General features: G+C 32.2%; 1 protein-coding gene and 1 long non-coding RNA gene across 3 annotated transcripts in view; one reads left to right on the forward strand and one right to left on the reverse strand.

Annotated features, from left to right (window-relative positions):
• LOC110646259 (probable LRR receptor-like serine/threonine-protein kinase At1g53430) overlaps positions 1 to 26,913 on the forward strand; it is a 35,435-nt gene that overhangs the window by 3,302 nt on the left and 5,220 nt on the right. For both annotated transcript variants that reach the window (XM_058137773.1, XM_058137774.1), the window contains exons 4-15: positions 2,108 to 2,182; positions 18,292 to 18,363; positions 18,466 to 18,537; positions 18,704 to 18,775; positions 18,863 to 18,934; positions 19,025 to 19,096; positions 19,189 to 19,260; positions 19,763 to 19,834; positions 19,942 to 20,016; positions 20,230 to 20,292; positions 21,153 to 21,215; positions 21,319 to 21,375. In XM_058137773.1, coding sequence (XP_057993756.1) covers positions 2,108 to 2,182; positions 18,292 to 18,363; positions 18,466 to 18,537; positions 18,704 to 18,775; positions 18,863 to 18,934; positions 19,025 to 19,096; positions 19,189 to 19,260; positions 19,763 to 19,834; positions 19,942 to 20,016; positions 20,230 to 20,292; positions 21,153 to 21,215; positions 21,319 to 21,375 — 837 coding nt within the window. The remainder of the gene's footprint in view (positions 1 to 2,107; positions 2,183 to 18,291; positions 18,364 to 18,465; positions 18,538 to 18,703; positions 18,776 to 18,862; positions 18,935 to 19,024; positions 19,097 to 19,188; positions 19,261 to 19,762; positions 19,835 to 19,941; positions 20,017 to 20,229; positions 20,293 to 21,152; positions 21,216 to 21,318; positions 21,376 to 26,913) is intronic.
• On the reverse strand, positions 3,139 to 15,373 carry LOC131174442 (uncharacterized). The gene is made up of 3 exons (XR_009144744.1): positions 14,914 to 15,373; positions 14,654 to 14,811; positions 3,139 to 3,252 (listed from the first exon to the last, which is right to left on the reverse strand). It is a non-coding gene; the product is annotated as an uncharacterized LOC131174442 (long non-coding RNA).

Below are 26,913 nucleotides of genomic sequence, written 5' to 3' on the forward strand. Positions count from 1 at the left end.
TCTTGTACCTACAATGAAACTTAGTCAAATAATATATATATATATATATATATATATATATATATATATATATATATATATATATATATATATATATATATATATAATTTTTTAAAAAAATTAATATTTTTTTACTGTTTCTATCAAATTTTAATAGACAGGACTCCATAATATTTTTAAAAGCTCTTACAAATTTATTAATAATTTTATAAAAAAAATTCAAATTCTTTTTTAAAAGAATGGTACTAGTAATGAAATACAAGCTCTATTCTAAAAGGTAAAAAAAAAAAAAAATTACTCAAACCATTATTGCCTTTTAGCCTCTCCATTAATTCTATTTAATCTTTTTTTTTTCTCCAATAAATTCATAATTATCAGCTTCTATTCTTAGAAACTTAAACTATTGGACAAGATCATTATAGGAAAGTCTAGCACAATTCTTTTTTTTTTTTTATCTATTTAAAATTTTAATAAATTTTTTTCATAATTTCATTACTATTATTTGAATATATCTCTTACTGAAATTTCTTCATACTCATACTATATTTTTTTTTTTCATAATATTAAAAGTTAGAATCATATCATTCATTTTATTTCATCTATAATTTTAATTGAATTTTTTTCATCATTTTAAAAAAGAAAATTAGATTTGAGATTATTGCCTTTATGGTATAAACTAGTATAAATATTATATTTTTTTTACCTATTGCTACAATATTGTGAGAAATTTGAAAAATATATTAGGGTTGAAATTTGAGAGTTTTTAGTAATTATATTTTGCTTTTTCATCATAGTATAACATTTTCTTTGGTGTCTTATTTATAGACATAGATTTTATAATCGAATCACATTAATCTTATATTAATTCTACTTCTCTTCTCTTTACTGTGATTGTGCGATTGTATCTATATGTTAGATTCATGTGCTTCCTTTAGCAGAGAAAAATTAGATAAGCTTTTAATTTTAAGAGATAAATATATTTTAAGTTCAATAATTTATAATATTAAATATTCATTATATTTTTAAAGTAATATATAGCAATTTCATTTAATTTTTGTCAAACGGATTTTATTTAAATAATTATTGATTTTCATCACTATATTAATTGAACATTTTGCTTTTATAATTATAAATCATTTCATTGCAAAATTATCTTCATAAATAAATTAATTTATTCAATCAGCACCTAAGTAAATGATTAACAAATCACATATTTTAATTAATCTCTTAAATTAAATTTATACATCCATCACTATATATATAGGAATAAATGTATTTCAATTTTTTCTTTTGGCATAAAATTTAATTTAAAACTAAAACTTGTAAATAATGTTCAAATTAAAATCTTTTATTTTAAAGACTAGTTTAGTCCGGTTGTTTAGTCCGATAATTATAGCCATCTTGAAGGCATCTAAAGAACTGAATAGAAGGCTCATTAGTTTCTCAAGTGCCTCTTGAATTCCCACTATCTATAACTTCTCGTAACCTCCTTTAACTATCATTAACCTCTCATCCACTTTCTAATAACTGTCCTTATCCACTAAAGTAACCAACTGCAAATATCTTTGGCTTTATAATTTAATTAATATGATAAAATTAATTAATTAATTTTATAAAAAACTAATTTTAATTAATTATAGACCTAAAATATTTTTTTGGTATAATTAAATTTGATTAAAACTTAAATTTAATATCTCACAATTTTAGAGACCATTTCAATATCATTAATTTAAAATTCATTGATATAGATCTAAAATATTTAATGATCTAAAAATTAATATTTTTTGGGGTCCTAAGTGTTTAGAAGGCTAATTAATTGAGTAAACCAGACCCTTTTATTGCCCTTCCTCGGTTGACAGTAATTCCATCGTTAATTATCACACCTTTTGTAGCCGTCATTTGTTGTATCCGATTTATTTTTCTCTTTTTCTCTTTTTCTAGTCTTTTTTTTTTTCAACTTTTCTATTTATTTGTTTAGTTGGTCTTTAAACTAAAAATTTTGTACTTATTTGCCCTTAAAATTAAGATTGGATCTAATTGGACATTACTCATTAGCATAGATAGTAAATTCAACTTTATTACTATTTTTTTTTTCGATGTATGGCAGATCTACTGGCATTTTGGACTTGAAAGATGGAAGAATTGATAAAGATGTATCGATCCTTACTTTCTTGGAGAAAATGTGAGTATCACATTTTTAATGTCTTCTTAATTAGATTTTATATATATATATATATATATATATATATATATATACACATGAAGGATAAATATTAATTTTGCCTTTTATAATTTTTATTATTCACAAAAATATAAAAAAGCATATCTATAGTGACTGTTGTACATATTTATTGTTAATAATATAAATTAGTCACAAAAATCTGTCAATTTTTAATATTATTATAATTAATATAAATTAAAAATTTAATAGTGATAGTACTTATACTAAAAATCATATTATAATTTTATATTCTTAATTCTCAATGTATTATGAATTCATTAAAATTATTTAGTTTGTTGCAATGAAATTAATAAACAATATTAAATATCGAATCTCACTTATATTAATTTATATTTTTAATTATTATAAATAGTTACAAACTTATAATATTATATTATAAAATTATTATTAAAAAATAACCATTTAATTAACATAATTATAGAATTATTATTAATAATTAATTATTTAATTAAATAAAAATTTATATATAAAATTCTAATTTTATTCACTAACAAATATTTTATTTGTTATAAATTTTCAACTATTTTTCTTAAATATTGTCACGACCCAACCTATGGGCTGGACCGGCACTAGGACCTGGGCCAGCCTAAAGCCCCCGAGGCCCGTAGTAAGCCTAACTGTTCATTAACCCAACTCTAAGGCCCATTGGGCCCAAATTCAAGAAAACAAACGGACAGAGTCCGGCCATAAAATGGACTTTCCAACGGGGAGTTTTCGACTCACCCGACCTGTAAACACAATATATAGTCAATTGGGGAGCTCAGCTCACCCTCCACATACTCATCAACATAATAATAAATGGGAGCTCAGCTCCCTCATCCAATCCATCAAACATGCATAGTATATTAAGTTTACAGGTCCCAAAATAATAATTTAGTTTACAGACCCAAATCAAATAACATTTCTAACACATGCGGAAATTCTAGGAGTAATTAAAATTACACAATATTGATAAACAACCTGCGAGGTAAAAAGGCAGGTTAACCCAGAACAAAATATCCTCCTGTGGCCTGTAAAAATTTTTGAACAGGAGTGAGCGTTCGACTCAGAGAGTAAAATATCAATCTTAACTATAATCTCTATAACTATCTGAAACTAATGCAACCTGTAGAGTGAAATGCAACATACACAACATTTTCACATCATAACATCAAAAAGGTAATTTGGAGCACTCACACACCCTGTAGTATCAATCATAACATATGGGAGCTGATCCCCTATACAGCTCTCTTAAATCCAACCTGGTGCCAGCGAATTACTCAAGCTCGGACTTCCACTTAATAACCAAATCGAGGGTCCCAGCGAATTACTCAAGCCGTGACTACCCCTCGAAGGAACGGGTCCCAGCGAATTACTCAAGCCGTGACTACCCCGTCCTATCCATAGTCCACACCACATCACACGCACGCCAACGCACGCACACTGCTCCAAATTACCACAACAACATCCATGGTACATCAGTTATGAATGCAACATAAATCGTGCCTAGAGTTTAACCACATAAATATATGCATATAAGTGATGCATGGGCATGCTGATCATATAATAATATCGAAATTATAATTATTATTTATATTTTACTCACAGACTTGACGACAAATTACCGTGGGCGGCGGAGGAAGAAGGTCGTCCCGCTCACCCGACAATTATATTACATTTATTTAATACAATCGACTCAATACAAATAAAAAAAAGACCAATTACGCCCTAAGTCGTAGAAAATCCCAGAGTCTCCCTATACCTAGGACCTACCCAACCCGCAAAAGGGTTAAAAACGCACTTCTATACTCACAATCCATACATCAACAGTTCAATCATATCACACAGCCCTCCCGCCCATCAAATCAATCATCCATCACAATACGCAAAATTTCAATTTAGTCCTTATTATTGATCATTTTTGCAAAACTGCCCAAACAAGCTCTAAAAATTATAAAACTTTGCCGCGGTCCTTAGCAATATTACTAAGCTATTGCAAAAGAATCGTAATTTTCTAAGCTACCACGAATATTTTATGGATTTTTAATCCTATTTAAGCACTAGAAAATTACGTAAAAACTAGGTTCGGGTTTACCTTTGCCGATTCCGACTTCGGGACGCGCGGACGTCGACAATGGGGCTAGCCAAAACCTCGCCCAATTCGAGACTTTTCCGGCCACGGTCCGTTCGCCCGAAATTTGCGTATCGGTCAATCGTCGAATTTCCGCGAATCGAGGATACCTACACGAAGCCCATAACACGGGGTTAGCACATAAATTTTTCGAATTTTCTAAGCTCATTTAATGCTCGAAATTACACCGCGGTTCCGTGGGACCCACCAAAAACGGTGTCGGAAAAATTCGAAATTTATGTCGCTGAAGCTCTCGACGAATGGAGCGTGCTGGTGGCCTCGGTTTCCTCGTGGATTCACTGCCGAGAAATCTAGCCCAAAAGTCGAAATGGGCTAAAATCTTCCCGAGCAAAAATCGGACAAACCGCTCAATGGATTTCGGCGTTCTTGGTGTCTATAGAAAGCTCTCGCCGAGTGGATGATTTTAGACACAAGACCCGGTCCAATCGGTGGCCGGATCGGCCGGATTTGGCCGGAGAAACTGGAGCGACGCGCGCGCGCAGGGGAGGGGAGGAGAGAGAAAAGAAAGAGAAAAGAGAGAGAAAAGAAAGAGAAAAGAGAGGGACGACGCGCGCGGGAGAAGAAAAAGGAAAGGGAGCCGGTTCGATTCGATCGGTCCGATCCGGTCCGGTTCGATTCGGCCGGTTCGATTCGAAATACAAAATTTTGAATTTTTACTCTGCCTCGGGACCGAAAACGAGGTCCAAAAATTCTGAAAAAATTCCGTAAAACTCAGAAAAATACGTAGACTCCAAATATATTTTTAGTTTTGCCACGTGGTCTTTAAATTAATTTTTAAAAATCATCAAAGTTTATATTTTCGGAAAATCGAACCCGATTTTTAAAATCCGAAAAATCTCAAAAAAATTCCTAAAATTTAAATAAAATTAAAATATCAAAAATACTCATAAATAATAAAATTTGGGGTGTTACATTCTTCCCCCCTTACAGAAAATTCGTCCTCGAATTTTTTTACACAAGGCAGAATAAAACACATGATTATGCATTGAACAAGTAAGGGTACTTGCTACGCATGTCCCGCTCTGACTCCCAGGTGCACTCTTCCACCGACTGACTCCTCCACAAAACCTTAACCATAGGGATCTGTTTTGATCTCAGCTGTCTCACTTGGTAGTCCACTATGGCTACAGGCTGCTCCTCAAATGTCAAATTTTCTTTTAGCTCTATCACATCCATTTAAAGACATGAGAAGGATCAGGAATGTATTTCCTGAGCATGGAGATGTGAAACACGGGATGAACGTGAGAAAGGTTGGGTGGTAGCTCCAACTGGTAGGCAACTGCTCCAGCTCTATCAGTAACCTCAAAAGGTCAGATATACCGAGGTGCCAACTTGCCCTTCTTTCCAAATCTCATGACTCCCTTCATTGGAGAAACCTTCAGAATACATAGTCGCCATCGCAAACTCCACATCCCTCCGTCTGGGTCCGCATAACTCTTCGCCATCGAAAGCCGTCCTCGCCGTTCCTCGATTAAAGGAACTACCTCAAGTGTACCGCACTAGGTCTACATCATGCACTTTCGCTTCCCCATTTCGCCCAACAGAGGAGACCTACACTTTCTTCCATATAATGCCTCATAGGGTGCCAACCCTATCTTTGGAGTGATAATCGTTGTTGTAGGCAACTCCACGAGCTAGTCGCTCATCCCACGACCTCCAAAATCCAAGACACTCATGCGAAGCATGTCTTCCGATGTTTGGATCGTCCTTTCGATCGTCCGTCTGTCCGAGGTGGAAGGTCAGATCAAGTTCAATCAGTGTGCCAAGTGCCTCCTGCAACTTTCTCCAAAATCGAGAAGTGAACTGGGGCCCTCTGTCAGATATTATGGAAGCCGGAACTCCATGCAATCTGACTATTTCTCGAATGTAGAGCCGGGCATACTGTGCCACAGAATATGTAGTCTTCACAGGTAAGAAGTGAGCTGATTTGGTCAAGCGGTCTACAATTACCCATATCGAGTCATATCCTCGCGTGGTACGAGGCAACCTACCACAAAATCCATAGTAATCATTTCCCACTTCCATTCTGGGATAGGGAGCTCTTGCAGCTTCCCTGACGGTCTCTAGTGTTCAAACTTCACCTTCTGACAAGTCAAGCACTTGGACACAAAGTCTGCTATGTCTCTCTTCATGCCATTCCACCAGTAGCTATCTTTCACATCATGGTACATCTTGGTGGAACCTGGGTGGATACTGTACAGTGTATAGTGTGCCTCTTGCATGATTTCATTTCTGAGATTGTCCACATCGGGCACACATATCCTAGAACCTTGCACTAGGGCGTCATCATTGGCAAATCCAAACTCACCACCTTCGCCTTGTTGTACTCTTTCTATGATCTTCATCAATTGTTGGTCTCTGTGCTGGGAAACTCTAACTCTGTCCCTCAAGTCTGGCCTCACTGAAAAGTGAGCCAACAATACCCCCTCATCTGAAAGATCTAGGATTAGACCTTGATCCATCAACTCATGTACTTCCTGAATCAATGGTCTTTTCTCTCACAAATGTGCGCCAAACCGCTGTAAGATTTTCTCGCTCAAGGCATCTGCCACAACATTGGCCTTCCTGTGGTGGTACCGATGGTGCAATCATAGTCTTTCGTAAGCTCCATCCATCTACTCTTTCTCATGTTTAAATCGCTCTTTTGTAAGATGTAATTTATACTCTTGTTGTCTGTGTATATCTCGAACACTTCACCGTACAGGTAGTGTCTCCAGATTTTAAGTGCAAAGACTACACCGCCATTTCCAAATCATGGGTGGGGTAGTTCGCTCATGCCTCTTCACCGCCTTGAAGCATAAGCCACTACCTTTCCATTCTCGCATCAAAACACACCCTAGGCCAACTCGAGGCGCCACAAGACACGGCGTATCCTTCACCACTCACAGGTAGTGTCAACACAGGGCAGTGGTTAGACACTCCTTGAGCTTCTGGAAACTCACCTCACAGTCATCTGTCCAAATGAATGGAACATTCTTCCTGGTCAACTTAGTTAGGAGCCGCTATCCCGAGAAATCTTGCACAAAACGCTGTAGTAGCTTACTAAACCGTAAAACTTCGCACCTCGATCGTTGTAGGCCTAAGCCAATCAGTTACAGCTTCAATTTTCTTGGGATCCACTTGAATACCGTCACTTGAAACCACGTGTCCCAAGAATGAGATGCTTTCTAGCCAAAATTCACATTTCGAAAATTTGGCGTATAGCTGGTGCTCCCTCAAAGTCTGCAACACCATCCTCAAGTGCCACACGTGTTCTTCCTCGGTCCGAGAGTATACCAGAATGTCATCTATGAATACGATGACAAAACGGTCCACAATGGCTTGAACACCTGTTCATCAAGTCCATGAAGGCTGCTGGTGCATTAGTGAGTCCAAAAGACATCACCAAGAACTCATAATGACCATATCTTGTCCTGAAAGCCGTTTTGGACACGTCCTCATTCCTGATTCTCAATTGATGGTAGCCTGACCGCAGGTCTATCTTGGAAAAGAATCTAGCTCCTTGGAGCTGATCAAACAAATCATCGATCCGAGGAAGTGGATACTTGTTCTTCACAGTCACCTTGTTCAGCTGTCTGTAGTCGATACACAACCTCAATGACCCATCCTTCTTTCTCACAAATAGAACAGGAGCACCCCAGGGTGAAGTGCTCGGACGTATGAAACCCTTGTCCAAGAGCTCCCCTGTAGTTGCTCCTTCGCTTCTTTCAATCGCCTGGTGCCATCCTGTAAGGTGGCATCTATATGTGTTTTGTTCCCTGAATAACATCAATGCAGAACTCTATTCCCCTTTCTGGTGGCAACCCTGGAAGCTCTTCAGGGAAGACATCCATGAATTCTCTGACAACAGGAACATTTTCCATGCTGACACCTTCTACAGATGTATCTCTCACCAATGCCAAATACCCTTGGCATCCACGCCTCAACATTTTTCTGGCACTAATTGCTGACACCAAATTATATGGAGCCACGCTCCTGTCACCATCAAAGCTAAACTCTTCCACACCAGGTATGTGGAAGTATACCTTTTTGTTCCTGCAGTCTAAGGTGGCATAATGAGTTGCCAACCACCCATCCCCGTGATTACATCGATATCCATTAATTGTATAGGAACCAAGTCTGCTGGGAGGATCTTTCCATCCACTACCACTGGGCTGCCCGGAAATACCATGTCTACATCTATGTTGTCACTAAGTGGGGTAGCTACCGACAAAGGGCATTCTAAGGTTGTAGGGTTTCTACCCAACCTCATGGCAAACACAGGGGAGACAAATGAGTGCGTAGCACCCGGATCTATCAAAACACGAGCCTCATAAGAACAGACCAGAAGAATACCTGCCACAACTGCATTTGAAGCTTGAGCATCCTGGTGGGTCAGGGTGAAAACCCGAGCTTGACCCCTACCCTGAGTGGCAGAACCACGATCGACTTCTACCTCCGACCGCCTCCAAATCCACGCCCCTTGTCCTCGCCCTGGCCATCGAACCGATCTGCCATGTTGGAAGCACCCGGATACAACTGTCGAGGAACATTCGCAACAGAACCCTGTGACCCCATCTGTGGCTCGCTGAACATGGGGCATTCTCTAGCAAAGTGACCCGGTTGGCCACACCTGAAGCATACTCCTGATCCCATCAAACAAGGTCCTGAATGTCCTCTTCCACACTGTGCACAAGGTGCCAAGGAGGATTCTCGAACTATCAGACTTTCGACCTGTTACCACTGCTGGATCCGTACCCTGGTCTGAATCCTCGTGGTCGGTGTCTGAAACCACTTCTCTTGCTCCTACCCTTTCCTCTGTAATTACCCTGGCCACCACTGTCCGGAGTACCCATGGAAGGGACACCTGAGGAACCCTCTGCTCTGTTTTTCTTTGCTCTTCCGCTGTCATCCACAGCATAACTGATCTCAATCTGTCTAGCTCGATCAACCACCACATCAAAAGACTGATCAGACATCATGGCCAGGTTTGCATATCTCCTGTCTAGCCCCTTTAGGAATCTTTTCACCTTCATAGTCTCTGTAGATACTGCTGTAGGGGCATATCTGCTCAATTCCAGAAATTCTGTAGCATATTCATCTACAGACCTGCCATTCTGTCTTAAGGCCTCAAAGGCCCACTGCTTCTGATCTCTGAAGCTTTCTGGCACAAACCGATTGATAAAAAGTTCCACAAACTGAGCCCATGTCAAACCCTCCATCCGGGGTAACACGTAGTCATTCATCCATTGTCTAGGCATGGGCCCCATGACGTGCTGCATACACTCTATCAATCTTCTATCAGTCAATCAGATTCTGCTCTCGCCTGTCTGCAGGAATCCAAAAACCGATATGCATCGTCTGACACATCATAGGTACCAGGCACCAACTTCTTGAAATTTATAATCTGTTTGTAAGATTCCTCTCTTGGTGCGGTGGACTGCTGCTGCTGTGGAGGGTGGACCATATACTGCGCCATCATGTCGATGGTTCTCTGCAGACCAGCTAGAGTAGCTGCCATGGGGTCCATGGGACCCTGTGCCATAAAAGACTGTTCCTGAACTGTGGGTAGCTGCTCTTCTACTTGAGCAGCTCTAGGCCTCCTACCCCGCCTCCTCGGGGCAGGCGCCTCATCCTGTGCTTGTGGGAGGAGGGGCGTGAGGCGAAATATCATCCATTAGAATTATATAAAATGCACCAGGTAATGCCCAGGAAAGATGGTGGAGTCACAATGGTCTCACTTAAGTACCACCTCCTTAGACAGCATTTCCTAGACATGCACTTCATACAATCCTAATAGAATCAAACCACTGGTAAGTACCGTCTTCCCATAACACTACCACGGTACTAAGGATTTATGCCACAAAGGCATAGATAGACAGAGTCGCCACCCGTAATAACCGGGACATATTCAGTGTTTCTTCCGAGGGTCATGGATGGCAACTTACTCCTTGCAGAGTTTCCACAACCGTCGTTACCATAGCCCAATGTCTAGGTTCGGGATAGTGGGTACGTAAGGGGAAGGTGTTAGGCACCCCTTACGCCTGGTCTAACCTCGTTAATTCGAGTGCCAGTCCTCTACTAATGTTTCTAGAAGTCTTGTTTATTATTCCTTTATTAAACTTTATCCTAAAAATGCAATTCTAATCCTACACACGCAATTAATTCACAAAAGGATTGTTGTTTACACACAATTTTCATGCACAAGTAATTCCTATCTATGGGGTTGCTAATTATTTAAATGATATTTACCAGATGACTAAAATTAATTTATTATTGAGAATTTAATTTACAAACAAATTCAATTTCAAATAACCCTATGTTTCTATTTAACCTAATTAATTAATTTTCACCAAGTTACCCTAAGGATAATTTAACTAAGTTAATTATGTACATGTGTAATTTATTCTAATATCACATAAGTCCCAAACAATCACAACCTAATAAAGATTTCTAACATGCAAATTTATTTTACAATTACCAAGTATTAAATTAAATTTATTTTACATGCCAATGTTAGTTTAATTTACAAACAAGATTAATTTTAATTTACAAAGTATTTATTTAAATTAATTACATGCAAAAGTCAGTTAAATTAAAAACAAAGTTAATTTTAATTTGCCAAATAAAAGTTCTATTATTACTACAATTTCATACCAATGGTTATTCGAGAAGTTTAGAGCTACTTACCTGTTGGTAAATGCAGTTGCCATTGGGGCAAGCTACCCTTAAAAAAGGGTCTTCTCTTCTAGTATGGCAATGATATCCCTGGCTTACTCCCGTTTAGCTCCATATAAGCTCCACGCAAATGCCCTCTTTGGTACTTACCTTAGGGCTACTTACCAATTTTGTTTGTAATAAAAAATAAAGAAACTAAAGAAAATAAAAGAAATAAAGAAAACATTAATAACAATTTACATTGGATTCTAACTCTAGTCTCCTAAAGGGTTAAGATTCCTAATTAGTTACAACTACCTAATGGTCTAAGTCTTCTAACATGATCCAAACACTTTATAACACTTCTTGAATTAAAAGAATACAGAAAATAGATCAAATATCAATTAAAACCTAAGAAAATACAAGAATATGCATAAATATATAATTTTCAAATTCTGGCAGATTAACAGTAGCAAGAAATTCGATTTTTTAAAAATAGTTAAACATGCCTAAAAATCATAAAAAAATTACAGAGGATAGCCTACATATCATACAATAACATAAAATTTATAAATCAAACAAAACCCTAGCCGAATGATCTACATAAATCGTAATTCTTCTAAGTGACAGAATCGTACTACTTTTTTGTAAAATTCATAACTCATTAACCACAAAAGATATGAATGCAAAACCAATTGGAAAAGATTCATAAGATTCTGAAGTTAATTTTAGACACTAGATTTGCACAAAAATATTAAGGAACAAGGGAGATATGGGCTCCACAAGTCGGATATCCTGCAAATCAGATTTTACAGGAACCCTAACTTCAAACAGCCATAACTTACAAAATATTAAAGCTTTTTTAGTGATTCTTGAGCCTAAAATTAATGGAATTTCGTGTAGAATATGAATATAATTTTTACAAATTTTTTATAGATTCAGAATATAAAGAAAAATAATAAAAATACAAGAGACAGAAACTAAACATGTGCAGAGTTGTGTATCCCCTCAAATTAAACATGATTACATGATCTATATGAACATATAAAATAAATTGAAGACAAAAAGCATAGAATTAAAATATTGTGTGGCATAGATCTTGAAAAGAAAACAATAAAAACTGACCTTTCAGAAATCTTGTATGAAAATCTTCTTGAAGAAAAGAAAAAATAAGGAATAACTCAAAGAGTCTTGAATATCTCTAAATTTCTTATAGCTCTGAATTTTCTATTTCTCTTTCCTCCCATCCTCCCTTCTTCTCTTCTCTAGTAGGGTATTTATAGGGTTTTGGGAGAGAGGTGTGATAGGGTTTGGAGTCTTAGGATGATAAAGTTTAGATGACTTAAACAACTACAATTGCAGAGTTCGAATAAGACTGGGATATGGGTGAGGTGTTTCAACCAATAGGAAGGCAAGAAAAAAATGGAAGGCACCAATAGGGAATGAGGAAGAGGGTGGGGCCAAGGAGGAGAGAGATATTTTATTATTTTAATTTTTAGAAATAATTAAATGGGTCCCATTTAAAATTCATAACTAGGCTTTCTTAGGCCCATAGAGCCCAATTAAACTTAATTAGATCTATTTAAGAACTACCCATATTAAATTTAAACAAAATAAAATTTTATTTAAATTTAATTAAATTAATTTCCCCAAAACATTATTATTATTTTTATTTTTTCAAGATCATGCCACAGAATTAATAATTCAGCTCCATGACTTCAATTATATCTTACAGTCATATAATTTTTCATCATCGGGTTTCCTACGGCCTCAATGCACATACTCATTACAAATTAAGGGTCTACAGTGCTGACACCTCGTCAGGCACATCTGGCTCTGGTGCAGTGGCAGCTCTCCTGCTTCTACGCATTTTCCTGAAATTCAGCAGCATTAGCCCACAAAATTCAAAACTGCACATTGCACAGCTCTATAGACTCATATTTACACACAATATATGAAGCAGAAACTAGAAGCAAAGACGACAATGCAAGACGAATATGGACCCTATTTTTCCGCATGTGACTCCTATTAGACTTTTCCCAACACTTTAGACAACTTTTCCCTAGGAATCTGGAGCCTAAGCTCTGATACCACATTTGTCACGACCCAACCTATGGGCCGGACCGGCACTAGGACCTGGGCCAGCCTAAAGCCCCCGAGGCCCGTAGTAAGCCTAACTGTTCATTAACCCAACTCTAAGGCCCATTGGGCCCAAATTCAAGAAAACAAACGGACAGAGTCCGGCCATAAAATGGACTTTCCAACGGGGAGTTTTCGACTCACCCGACCTGTAAACACAATATATAGTCAATTGGGGAGCTCAGCTCACCCTCCACATACTCATCAACATAATAATAAATGGGAGCTCAGCTCCCTCATCCAATCCATCAAACATGCATAGCATATTAAGTTTACAGGTCCCAAAATAATAATTTAGTTTACAGACCCAAATCAAATAACATTTCTAACACATGCGAAAATTCTAGGAGTAATTAAAATTACACAATATTGATAAACAACCTGCGAGGTAAAAAGGCAGGTTAACCCAGAACAAAATATCCTCCTGTGGCTCAGAAAATTTTTGAACAGAGTGAGCGTTCGACTCAGAGAGTAAAATATCAATCTTAACTATAATCTCTATAACTATCTGAAACTAATGCAACCTGTAGAGTGAAATGCAACATACACAACATTTTCACATCATAACATCAAAAAGGTAATTTGGAGCACTCACACACCCTGTAGTATCAATCATAACATATGAGCTGATCCCCTATACAGCTCTCTTAAATCCAACCTGGTGCCAGCGAATTACTCAAGCTCGGACTTCCACTTAATAACCAAATCGAGGGTCCCAGCGAATTACTCAAGCCGTGACTACCCCTCGAAGGAATGGGTCCCAGCGAATTACTCAAGCCGTGACTACCCCGTCCTATCCATAGTCCACACCACATCACACGCACGCCAACGCACGCACACTGCTCCAAATTACCACAACAACATCCATGGTACATCAACAGTTATGAATGCAACATAAATCGTGCCTAGAGTTTAACTACATAAATATATGCATATAAGTGATGCATGGGCATGCTGAACATATAATAATATCGAAATTATAATTAAAATTAATATTTTACTCACAGACTTGACGACAAATTACTGTGGCGGCGGAGGAAGAAGGTCTGTCCGCTCACCGACAATCATATTACATTTATTTAATACAACTGACTCAATACAAATAAAGAAAAAGACCAATTACGTCCTAAGTCGTACCGAAAATCCGGCAGAGTCTCCCCTATACCTAGGACCTACCCAACCTGCAAAAGGGCTAAAAACGCACTTCTATACTCACAATCCATACATCAACAGTTCAATCATATCACACAGCCCCTCCTGGGCCCATCAAATCAATCATCCATCACAATACGCAAAATTTCAATTTAGTCCTTATTATTGATCATTTTTGCAAAAACTGCCCAAACAAGCTCTAAAAATTATAAAACTTTGCCCCGCGGTCCTTAGCAATATTACTAAGCTATTGCAAAAAGAATCGTAATTTTCTAAGCTACCACGAATATTTTATGGATTTTTAATCCTATTTAAGCACTAGAAAATTACGTAAAAACTAGGTTCGGGTTTACCTTTGCCGATTCCGACTTCGGGGACGCGCTCGGGACGTCTGACAATGGGGGGCTAGCCAAAACCTCGGCCCAATTCGGAGACTTTTCCGGTCACGGGTCTGTCTGGCCCGAAATTTGCAGACCCGGTCAACTGTCGAATTTCCGCGAATCGAGGATACCTACACGAAGCCCATAACACGGGGGTTAGCACATAAATTTTTCAGAATTTTCTAAGCTCATTTAATGCTCGAAATTACACTGCGAAGTTCCGTGGGACCCACCGAAAAACGGTGTCGGAAAAATTCGAAATTTATGTCGTTGCGAAGCTCTCGACGAATGGAGTGTGCTGGTGGCCTCGGTTTCCTCGTGGGATTCACGGTTTTCGAGAAATCTAGCCTAAAAGTCAAAATGGGCTAAAATCTTTCCGAGCAAAAATCGGACAAACCGCTTGATGGATTTCGGCGTTCTTGGTGTCTATGGAAAGCTCTCGCCGAGTAGATGATTTTAGACACAAGACCCGGTCCAATCGGTGGCCGGATCGGCCGGATTTGGCCGGAGAAACTGGAGCGACGCGCGCGCGCAGGGGAGGGGAGGAGAGAGAAAAGAAAGAGAAAAGAGAGGGACGACGCGCGCGGGAGAAGAAAAAGGAAAGGGAGCCGGTTCGATTCGACCGGTCCGATCCGGTCCGGTTCGATTCGGCCGGTTCGATTCGAAATACAAAATTTTGAATTTTTACTCTGCCTCGGGACCGAAAACGAGGTCCAAAAATTCTGAAAAATTCAGAAACTCAGAAAAATACGTAGACTCCAAATATATTTTTAGTTTTGCCACGTGGTCTTTAAATTAATTTTTAAAAATCATCAAAGTTTATATTTTCGGAAAATCGAACCCGATTTTTAAAATCCGAAAAATCTGAAAAAAATTCCTAAAATTTAAATAAAATTAAAATATCAAAAATGCTCATAAATAATAAAATTTGGGGTGTTACAAATATTAGTAACGAATAGATTTTATATTTACGCACTCTATTTTCGTACAATAAAACTAAAGTTTAATTAATTTTGACTTATAATATATTTTTTTTCATTTATTCATTATATTTTTGTATTTTTTTTAACGGACAAAATATATTTATAAGGCTTTAAATTTTTTGAGTATGGTGTCAGGGAAGAGAGAAGAGAGAAGGGTTTAATTTTATTATAGTCCCTAAACTTTCCTAATCTTTTCAATTAAGTCCAAAATCTTTTTCAATGCATTAATAATAATAATAATAATAATAATAATAATAATAATAATAATAATAATAATAATAATAATAATAATAATAACAACTCTTTTAAATCAAATAACAATATACTCAAGATATTAGCACAATAGAATTATAATAAATAAAAATAAAATTATATATATTAATCAAATAATAGAACCAATATTTAATTTAATATAATAAAAATAATTTTTAAATAAAATATTTAAATTACAAAAATAAAACATCAAAATAATATCAAAATTCATAAAATTTATATTTTTGAAATTCAGGTTATTACATAATTTTATCAAATTTAATATTTAAATTTAATTTTATCAACATTTATGAAAATAGATTAAATATTGAAGCTAAAAAAATTTTTTTGGCATAAAATTTATCAATTTATTTTATTTTAATTAATATCTGTTATGATAATTACAAGTTAATATTTTAAAATAGTAATTAATTTAAAAATATCTTTACACACATTTAAACTCTTAAAACTTAAATTTAGTTTTTTTTTTTTTTTACACTTTAACCTTTTGGATTCTGAAACCCTAAATCAAAATTTCTAAAAATTAATCTCTTAATAGATGACTAAAAAAATACTACAGTAAATACTGATTATGATTTATGTACTTTTTATTTAATTTTTTATTATTTAAAATTAATAAAATATATGATATATCAAAATATTAATGAATGTTGACAATTGTTTGATAAATGCATAATCTACAAAAAAAATTTTATGAATTATAATAATTATATAATCATTTAAATTTTGGCTCTTAATGTTTACACATGAGAGGGTATGATTACCCAAGTCCTTATATTTAGACTTTTTCTTTATCCTAAACTGATGCACTATTTAGTATTTTAAAAAAAAAAATTTGATGTGCCATGTAAAAAATGGATCAGGTCTCACTCAACTCAAAATAAAGAAGAATTACCCAAGTTCTTACATTTAGACCACATACCTTATTCCAAGCCGATATATGGGACAATGTATATTACTTTTATATAATTATACAATAAGATAAATTATAAATTAATGTTATAAACTATGATTAATTCTCTAATATAATTTGGCTTTACTCATAATAGAATATCATGGAAGATAAGATACTAAACACCAAGTTCTATATATATACATTCATATATGCTTAAAATATGGCCTGCACTGTTGGACGAAGATTTTGAGCTATCTAATTATATATGGTGAAATCGCGGAGCACAAACAATAATTTCTTTTAGTTATTTATATATATGTGTATGTGTAATGGCGACCTGAGTATATGTGCTGCATGGGGAGGGAGATTTTTGAATTGAAATACTTTTTAATTTTTAAATATTAATTAATATACGCCACCAAATATATTAAAATACATGTAAATTAATAATTAATTTAATTTATATATATATATATATATATATATATATATATATATATATATATATATATATATATATATATAACACAACCTAGCTAATTACTTTTAATGAATAATAAAGATATAACAATAACTCTAATAATAATTTTTCATATCGTAAGTAGATAATCTACCAAATTAACCAGTGATCAATTTTGTTGTTTAGTTAAATTTTATGATATATTTTTATTATTGAAACGTCATATAATTAAAGGTGTCATTATCTCATGCAAATGTGCAACTATATATCGCAAGTGTTGGAGCTGGAGATGCATCAAGACACCAAAAATTTATACATACAATATATATCATTAAAAAATCAATTATTAACAAATTTTAATTTAGTAGTACTGCTTTTGTTTTTATGACTATGAAATCTTTGAGTTTAGATTTTAAAGAGCCAACTATATAAAAAAAACTATCAATCATTTCTCATAAGTAAATATATCATGAAGCAATTATTAAATAAAAAAAAAGGTAAAGTAAAAAGTAACTGATCATCTAAGTATTTAGTTTAAATTATAAAAATAGTTTATAAGCACTTAGTTTAGAAGTTAATTTAATCTTGTAAGTATTTAAAATTTTAAGTAATAATATATTTAGTTAAAGTGTTTATAAGTAATTAGTAAATAACTAACATGTTTAATAAAAAATAACTTATAAGTACATTTATTATTAAAATTACTAAAAATAATATCAAATGAGATATGTTGTGAAATTTTAAAAATTAAATGAAAATAGTATAATAAAATAATTTTTTAAAACAATTTATAAGTATGTAGCGTTTATAAGTATCAAAACAAAAAATTAATTCCTTCCAATTTTTTTTTTTAACTTTATAAAACTATATATGTTTATTTTTAGAGCTTATGATCGAGTTTAACTAGAAAATGTTGTTCCCTTGAAAATTGAAATATGGTATGCTATGCCACAAATTCAAATTTCAGCAGTCATGGTTTTGACGGATTTGCCTGAAACAGTGATTTGTCCTCCAACCATCTTCGTTGTGCTATTCCTGACTCCTTAGGGAATCTGAAGGCTCTGGTTTATCTGTAAGTCTTTCTATTAGTATTTTTTTACCTGCATCATAATCTTGGCCTGTCCACTTAATTGCCAATTTAATATGTTACCTACTAAATGTTTTCTCGCCACAGCAATCTGAAAAATAACTTCCTCAAGGGCTCCATACCTCTATCATTGGGGAACCTGGCATCACTCCAGGTTTTGTAAGTATCAGCACGATCATCACTTAAGATTCCCTTGTTTTTCACAAAAAAATTAAACTTTCTTATTTATTCTATTCCGGTAAAATTGTGTTATTGGAGATAAAGGGGGAATCCTGTTGATAGCTTTGAATATGCTTATATTGTAATTAATTCTGGGATTTTTCAGGACTTTGAGCAACAATAGGTTGTCAGGTGAAATTCCTAGAGAACTGGGCAAACTCTATAATCTGATTACAATGTAATATACTCTTTCTTCTTAACTTCCATGAATTTCCTATTTTTCTTTAATTTTTATGTATTCAGTTATTGGTCTAATTAATTCTAGGGAATTAGATGAGAATCAACTCAGTGGTAGTCTTCCATTGGAAATTGGAAACCTGAGGAAGCTTGAACGCCTGTAAGTTTTGGCCCAGAAACAAAGAATAGTCAAAGAAACACATTTAGTTTGAAATATTAGATAAAAGTACAAGTCTTTTATTTGCTGCAGTGATTTGAGTTCCAACAAATTGACTGGACCTCTGCCTCCAACTTATAAAGACCTCAAGTCTCTAATCTTTTTGTAAGTGCGACCCTTCATTTTCTTTTAGTCCTCAGCCTGACTTGTGGTTCATATTATCGTTGTTAAAGAAAAATTGTAAGTGGGCAATGCAGTGGAGTAGCTGGGAACAGCTTGAATGGTTCGATACGAAAATTCATTTCAGGATGGACTAATCTCAGTTCTCTGTAAGGATTCTTTTCAATAATTCATGGTTATGGTTAAGTTGTGCATTGCATGAATTGACTTGGAAAGATTTAAGAGTGTGTTTAGAAAGTTTAAAAATGAAATGAGCTAACATAGCTTAATTTTTATTTTATTAATTTTTATGTTTTGAAAGCTTGAAATTATTAAAATTTAATTTTTTGAATTAAAAAATTATTTAAAAATATTCATATAAAAAAATAATTTTATAAAAATTTAATTAATTTGATGAAATTTTATATTAAAGCCTAAATATTCATGCTCAAATTATATATTTTTTTTATATAAAGAAAAATAGGAAAATAATAGTACATTCATTTTACTTTTTAATTTTGTTAAATAGTAAAATTCAAATGAATTTTATTATTATTAAAATTTATTCAAACACATTAATTTTATTATAAAATTATTTAAATTGAATATTAATTAAATTTTAAGATAAAAATTACTTCAAATTAAGTGTGATATTCTGCCCGGATCTCCCAGGTATCTCATGGGAAATGATTTTGAAGGGGGCCTGCCTGATGAAATTTTTAGAATGAAAAATCTTCAATCTTTGTAAGTGCAGTTTCGTGTTCTTCATTCAATAGTTCAATTCTTAATTGCAGAAAAAAAAAAGTGAAAAATCATGTTTAAAAGCGATAATTAATTGTTTATTGTTACAGGTGGGTTAGTGACCTAAACAACAGCGCTGGTTTCTCTTTTCCAAAACATATAGATATGCCGTCAATATATAAAATGTGAGTGATCTGTTACTGTTGCATATTCATTGAACTTTATATATAAATTACATTTATCATTTAATTTGTTGTTGTTAATTTCTTAATTATACCGCACCTGATCCGCCAGATTAATTTTTGAATTGTGTTTAAATTTGATTAATTATATGCATGTGGAAAATAAATTGATAAATAAAAAATATAAATCCCCAACTTCTTTGATGTTCTTCACAGGATACTGAGGAACTGCTCCCTTAAAGGCTATATTCCTAATAATATTCCACAGTTATATTACCTGTAAGTTCTTTCTAATCAGAAAATCTATTGGATCATATTTGCTAATCTCCAGTGCAGAGTTATAATTAAAGTGGACTCATTCCATTGATAATTTTATAATTCAATTTTTATCTCTTAGATGTGTTTGATAAAAAGTTAAAAATAAATTTTAATCTTTAAAAAAGTAATTATTAATATGATGATTAAAAGCTACTCGGATTTCAACCCATAAACATCAACACAGATTCAACCCAGATTTAAACCCATTTTGAGATGCAAATGCATCATAATTAAATCCAACTTGATTTAAAGCCAGAATAGCAAACCCAAATATTCGATGCCTCATTGATATCCCTGTAGGAGGCAATGCTATATTTCTTCGCCACCACTAGGCTGCCGTTTTGGTATCGTCTCCTAGCAGAGAAAGCGAGGTGAAAACCTGGAGCCATCTGTGTTTAGGGATTTGTGGGGTTGCTGGATTATTTGAAGGAGGAAGAGGTTCAAGATTTGGTTGCAGGGTTATTTGAAGAAGCAGAAAGAAGAGGAAGGAGGGGGAGGTTCAAGATTTGATTCATCTACTTTGAGAATTTGAGTTAATATTTTTTTTTATTGATTTTAATAAAAATAACAAATATTTTAATATTTAAAAATATGAAAATTAATATTTTTATTAATAAAAAGTTTCAAGTATTATTATTTTAAATTTTTTAAAAAATAAATTTATTTGAACTTAAATGTAAAGCGTAGAGTTTGTTTGACAAAAAGATGAAATTGAATTTATTTGGATTTGGATGTGAAAATGAGGGGCATACTTGGACTTTCAATCCATTAATATTTTATTCAAGATGATTGTTGCTTTGATTTTTGTCACATATATACAGGGATTTGAGCTTTAATCAATTAACTGGTGAGATCCCAAAAGCTGTGGAGAATGTGACAACGATGTAAGTAAACGAAACCTTTGAGCTCAATCTTTCAATCCATTATGAGTTTTTGCCCAACACATAAAAAACTTGTCATCTCTTACCTGTTTGTGGTTATGCTTAGGCTTTTGACCGGAAATATGCTTGAAGGACCAATCCCTCCTCTCGTTGATGATAACTGGTATGTTCCATTGAAGTTTTTCTTTTCCCGAATCATTGAAGCTATTGTTATTTGATTATATATAGCTATTGCATATTGAAAGATATGTTGCATATTGCCATCTTGGGCTTCATAATGAGGTATGCCTAAGATTTAGATAGCCATCCATCTATCTCCTAACTAAAACTTTAGTTGTTGATGAGTTTTAGGTGATTGAATTTCAGAATTAGTTCTAAAATATACTGATCTGTTATCCTTCATTAATTCTAAAATTCGTGAGTGAATTTCAGAATTACTTTCATATCAATGAGATTTTTAGAATTTTGACATCATTGAGGGTTTAAGAGCTTATTAAAGATATAGCTAAAACACACTTGTTTTAAATGCCACATTTATGTTTTTCATTACAAGTAGGAAGGATAATTTTTGTAATCGATCTCTGAACTTCGTCTTATATTTCACTTTAATTCCTTCGCTTTAATATGTTACTAAAAAATTTTTGAACTTTAATTTTATTTGACAAAAATCCCTTTTAACTTGCTATAGCAAGTGTATATATATATATATATATATATATATATATAATTACTCTTTTACTCTCTTTCCTCACCTTCCACATTTTCCCTCTCTTCTTTCTCTTTCTTCCGCATAAACCCAAAATTTTTTAGTCATTTCAACCACCATCTAGATCTATCACAAAATATTAATACTATCGATCATAGCAATCTGCTTCCTAACAGTCGAAAAAGGATGAGAGATAGGTCGTTGCCACAGTTTTTTTTTTTTTTTTTCTCTTTCCCCTCAATTCATCTTTCTAATAGAGTAGATGGATGGATTTTATCATTAATAAATAATTTTATTATTAATAAAAATAATAATTTTATGAATTAATAAATTAAAAAATTTTGAATTAATAATAAATAGAAAAATATAAATTATCATATAATTTTATTAATAAATTAAAAATAATAACTTAAATAAAAATAAAATAATTTTATTGATAAAATGTTAAAATGGTGATTTTAGTTTAGAAAAGAGGGATATAATAGTAATTTTTAGTAATTTATCCTAAAAACATGTTATCATTGGTTAGAGAAATTTTGTGTGGAATAACATTAAAATTGAAGAATCTTTTAATAATAAATTAAAATTAAGGAATGAAAATGAAGTACAGAATAAAATTTAAAGATGATTTATAAAAATTACCTTACTATATAACGGTGGCTTGAAACTCATCCTCAAAGGCCCCTTTACACAATTTATTGGGTTTAAAGAATCCCCTCAATAAAAATAGAATTTATCATATTTTAATAATTTTTACCATTCCATTCAAATTGAATGGTTAAAATCTTTTTCAAAAAATAAAAATTAAATTTATAATTTTTTAAAAATAGCAATCATATATTGGAAAATATATCTTAGTTATTGATTCTAAATATTATTTTATATATACAAACTCAAAAATAATTTAGGTAGTGTTTAGTATTAATGAAATTTATTTATAAATCTAAAATTTTAGTGTTTGATTTAAATGAAAATTTATCTGAAATTTTTAATAATTAATTTTATAAATTTCATCAAAATTGATAAAATTTATAAATGAATTTTAAACTTTAAATTATACATATTTCATGTCCTATTATATATCATTTTATTTTATTTTATTTATTTCAAATATAAAATTTATTTCATTTGAAATGAATTCCATAGTTAATATAAAATATACAAAAAAGTCATTTGTAAATAAATTTTATCATGGAATTTATTTACAAATGAAATGAATTATGCCATAAAATTGAACCAAACAATGTTAGGTGTAATGTATTTATTTGGTAATACAAGAGAATTTAATGTAATTAAATAACAATCACATAATGATATCAATTGTACTTTAAGTAATATAATTATTATTACATATAAAAATAATATAATTACAATTACTTATTTTAATTCTTTTATTTATTATTAACCCTATTACTATCAATACTCGATCATCTCCATTGTCACCACCATGTAATTGCCATTTTCGCCACCACTACTATCGCCACTCCACCAACACTTACCCATCGTTATTGTCGCCACTACCACCACCACTTTCACCTGGTCAATAGCGAAGTTAAATGATAATTTTTGGAGGAATCGAAGAAAATTATAAATTAATTTATTAATTATTTACATTTATTCATAAGTAAAAATATATATTTTTATATTATACTTAAAATATATTATAAAATATTTTCAATCTAAATATTACACTTAAAAAATAACATAAATTTACTATATTAATTCAATCTATTTTATTCATTAATTTTCTTTTTTAAACATTATTCATTAATTTTGTAAACAAGCTAGCAAAGCATATTTTGAATTAAAATAAAATATTTTTATTTAAATTGAGAAAATTAATAAATAAAATATATTCATTAATTAAATTAATGTGAGATCATAAATAATATTTAATTATAATTTATACTTATTGACTAAATTTACAATTAGTTATAAATAAAATTTCATAAATTATATAAATATTAATATTTTAAATATAATTAAAAAAAAATTGTGTGGGGTAAAGCTGCATGGATTTTTTTTTTTTTCTGGGGGGGGGGTGTTTGTTTACTAACACCACCACTCTCACCGTATTATTACTATCGCCACCACCAACATTACCACCATCATTCAGATACTGTCACCGCAATCACCACTTAGCTACAACTACTACCACATGGTGATGGTAGCTGTGATAACATTGAAAATATGAATGATTAATATATTATATTACATTATAATTTTTATTCCATTATATAGTTAATTGCATTCTAATACATTATACTGTGCCAAACATAATAGCGATCATGCTTATTGAGCTCTCTAAAACTTGAGATTATTGAATACTTTTGGCTCCTGTAATACATTACAAGAATCTACCGACATAGCAAGGGATATGAATATGTTGCTAATTACTATTGAATTTTAAAATTTGTTGCTAATTTATAAGGGAAAAAATTGGGTGTTTAATTTACCAATAGATTACAAATCGATTGGTAAATTAACAACAGATTTTAAAATCCATTAGTGATTTGTGAGACAAAGAAAAAAAAAGATGTCTAAATTATCAACCAATTTGAATTTCATTAGTGATTTGTAAAAAAAAAAAAAATTGAGTGCTCAAATTACCAATGGATTTTGTAATCCTTTAGTAGCTTACCAATAGATTTTAAAATCTATCGGTGATTTGTGAGAAAAAAAAATAGAGGTTTAATTTACCAATCGATTTAAAATTCGTTAGTAAATTACCAATAAATTTTAAAATTCATTGATAATTTGTGTGATTAAAAAAATTTAGTTTTTAAATTACCAATAGATTCTAAAATCCATTCTAAAATCCATTCATAATTTATCAACATATTTTACAATGTTGGTGAATTTTATATGGAAAAGTCCCACGTTTATTTTTTAAAAGCCCACTTTTTTTCCAGTTACTAATAAATTTTGAAATCTGTTAATAATTTACTAATAAATTTCAAAATCTATTGGTAATTCTTAGAGGGGAAAAAACCCACTATTTAAAATAAAAAAAATTGGCAAAGTATTCGCAATTCGCGGCTAAATTCGTTGATAAATCGCGTATATACACATATAAATATCACATATTTTTTTTAACGTTTCTTTTATTTATTCTTTTTTTTTTTCTCTCTTATCATTCATTTTCATAATTTTTGACTTATTTTCTTATTATTTTCTCTTATTTTCTTTCTTTTTCTCTCATTTTCTTCTCTCGTTATTTTCTTCTTTTTTCTTTACTATCATCATTTTTTTCTCTTAACCTTTCATTTTCGTTTCTCTTTTCTCATCATTTTCTTTCCCTTTCTCTCATTAAATTTTCTTCTCTCATCATTTCTTCTTTTTTTCTCTCATTTTCTTCTTTCTTTTTTTTTTTTTCTCATTTTCCTTTCTTTCATCATTTCTTCTCTTTTCTATCATTTTCCTCTCTTTTCTCTTATTTTCATCTCTTTTTCATTATTTTATTCACTTTCATTTTTTTTCTCCCTTTTAATTTTTACCTCATATTTTCTATTTTTCATTAATATAATTTTCCATCATTTCATTTCCTCATCTCTATTTTTTTTTATAAGTACCATTTTTTTCTCTCATTATAATCTATTTATGATCATTATTATTCATAAAATAAAAGCATATTTATAATAATCAAATAATTTTAAAGATAAAATTAATCTAAAAAATAATAATAAAATTTATTATTTTTAATTAGAAATATTTTTTTATTTTTTAATTACCATCGAATTTACTAATAGATTGTAATATTTGTTGTTTTTTTTAATTTTTTTATTTTCTCCTTATTTATGAATGGATTCTCCTATCCTTATTAACAGATTTTAAATGCATTTATATATATATATAAAAAAATTCACGAGGTTCACTACAACCGATGAAATCCATTTGTAATCCTTGGTAATCTTAAAAATTCTTGTAGTGATACATGCTTTTCCTCTCACGGTAAATAAAATTTGCTCTCCTCACTTTAAGGAATCACTCAAATATTATTTAGTGCTCCAAGGTCATGTTTGGTACGGTACAGTCAAAGTTATAATATAACGGTGATTACATTACGTATTTAATTATGTTATTTGATAATGTAAAAAAATTTAATGTAATAAAATAATAATTATATAATGTAATCAATTATATCTAAAATATAATCATTACATACAAAAATAGTTATAATCATTATTTGAATTTATTGTAAATACTATTACTCTCACCACTACTTGGCTACCAATGCTCCTACTACCACTACTCATATCCTATCATCACCATCACCACCACCAACGCCACTACAACAACCACCATTACCCCTACTCTGTCACTACCACTACCACACCACTTGACCACCAATATCACCATTTAACTACTGTCACCTTCACATCACTTGATCACTACCACTAATACTATCACCATCATCTAATTACTGTTGTTGCCACTACCACTACCACCATCATTTAACTACTACTACTACTCAATTACCAACTATTACAACTGTTATCTCTTATTATTAACACTATAAATAAATTAAATATTAAAATAAAAATTATTATTACATTAATCACTTGTATTTTTATTTTACAATAAAAAGAAGAATGTAATGATAATTACATTATATAATATTAAAATTATAATTATATTACTAAGTATAACCAAAGGCATTATAAATTTCCCTCAAACACTTTATATACCCATTGTATTCCTGCGCATTTGCCACACTTGATAAATGCCCATTACCTCTCGTGCCATCTCTCTATTTTTTCTGCTATGTGCATTATTGCCTCGGAAATTTATTTGTATGAATGTTTTTTTTGCAAGCATTTTAAAGGTGCTTCTCCACACCAAACAACCATTGATTCTTTTTTTTGTTCCCCCTTTTTTTAATTCTTTTTACGTGCAAATCCTTTCTGATTTTCTATTATGCATAAGGAAGAGGCAAATTTTCAGTGCACTGTCATCTATCTTCTTATTTATATGTAAAAAAGTCCTTCTATTACA

The sequence above is a fragment of the Hevea brasiliensis genome, chromosome 2 (assembly GCF_030052815.1).
Source record: "Hevea brasiliensis isolate MT/VB/25A 57/8 chromosome 2, ASM3005281v1, whole genome shotgun sequence".
Classification (NCBI taxonomy): domain Eukaryota; kingdom Viridiplantae; phylum Streptophyta; class Magnoliopsida; order Malpighiales; family Euphorbiaceae; genus Hevea; species Hevea brasiliensis.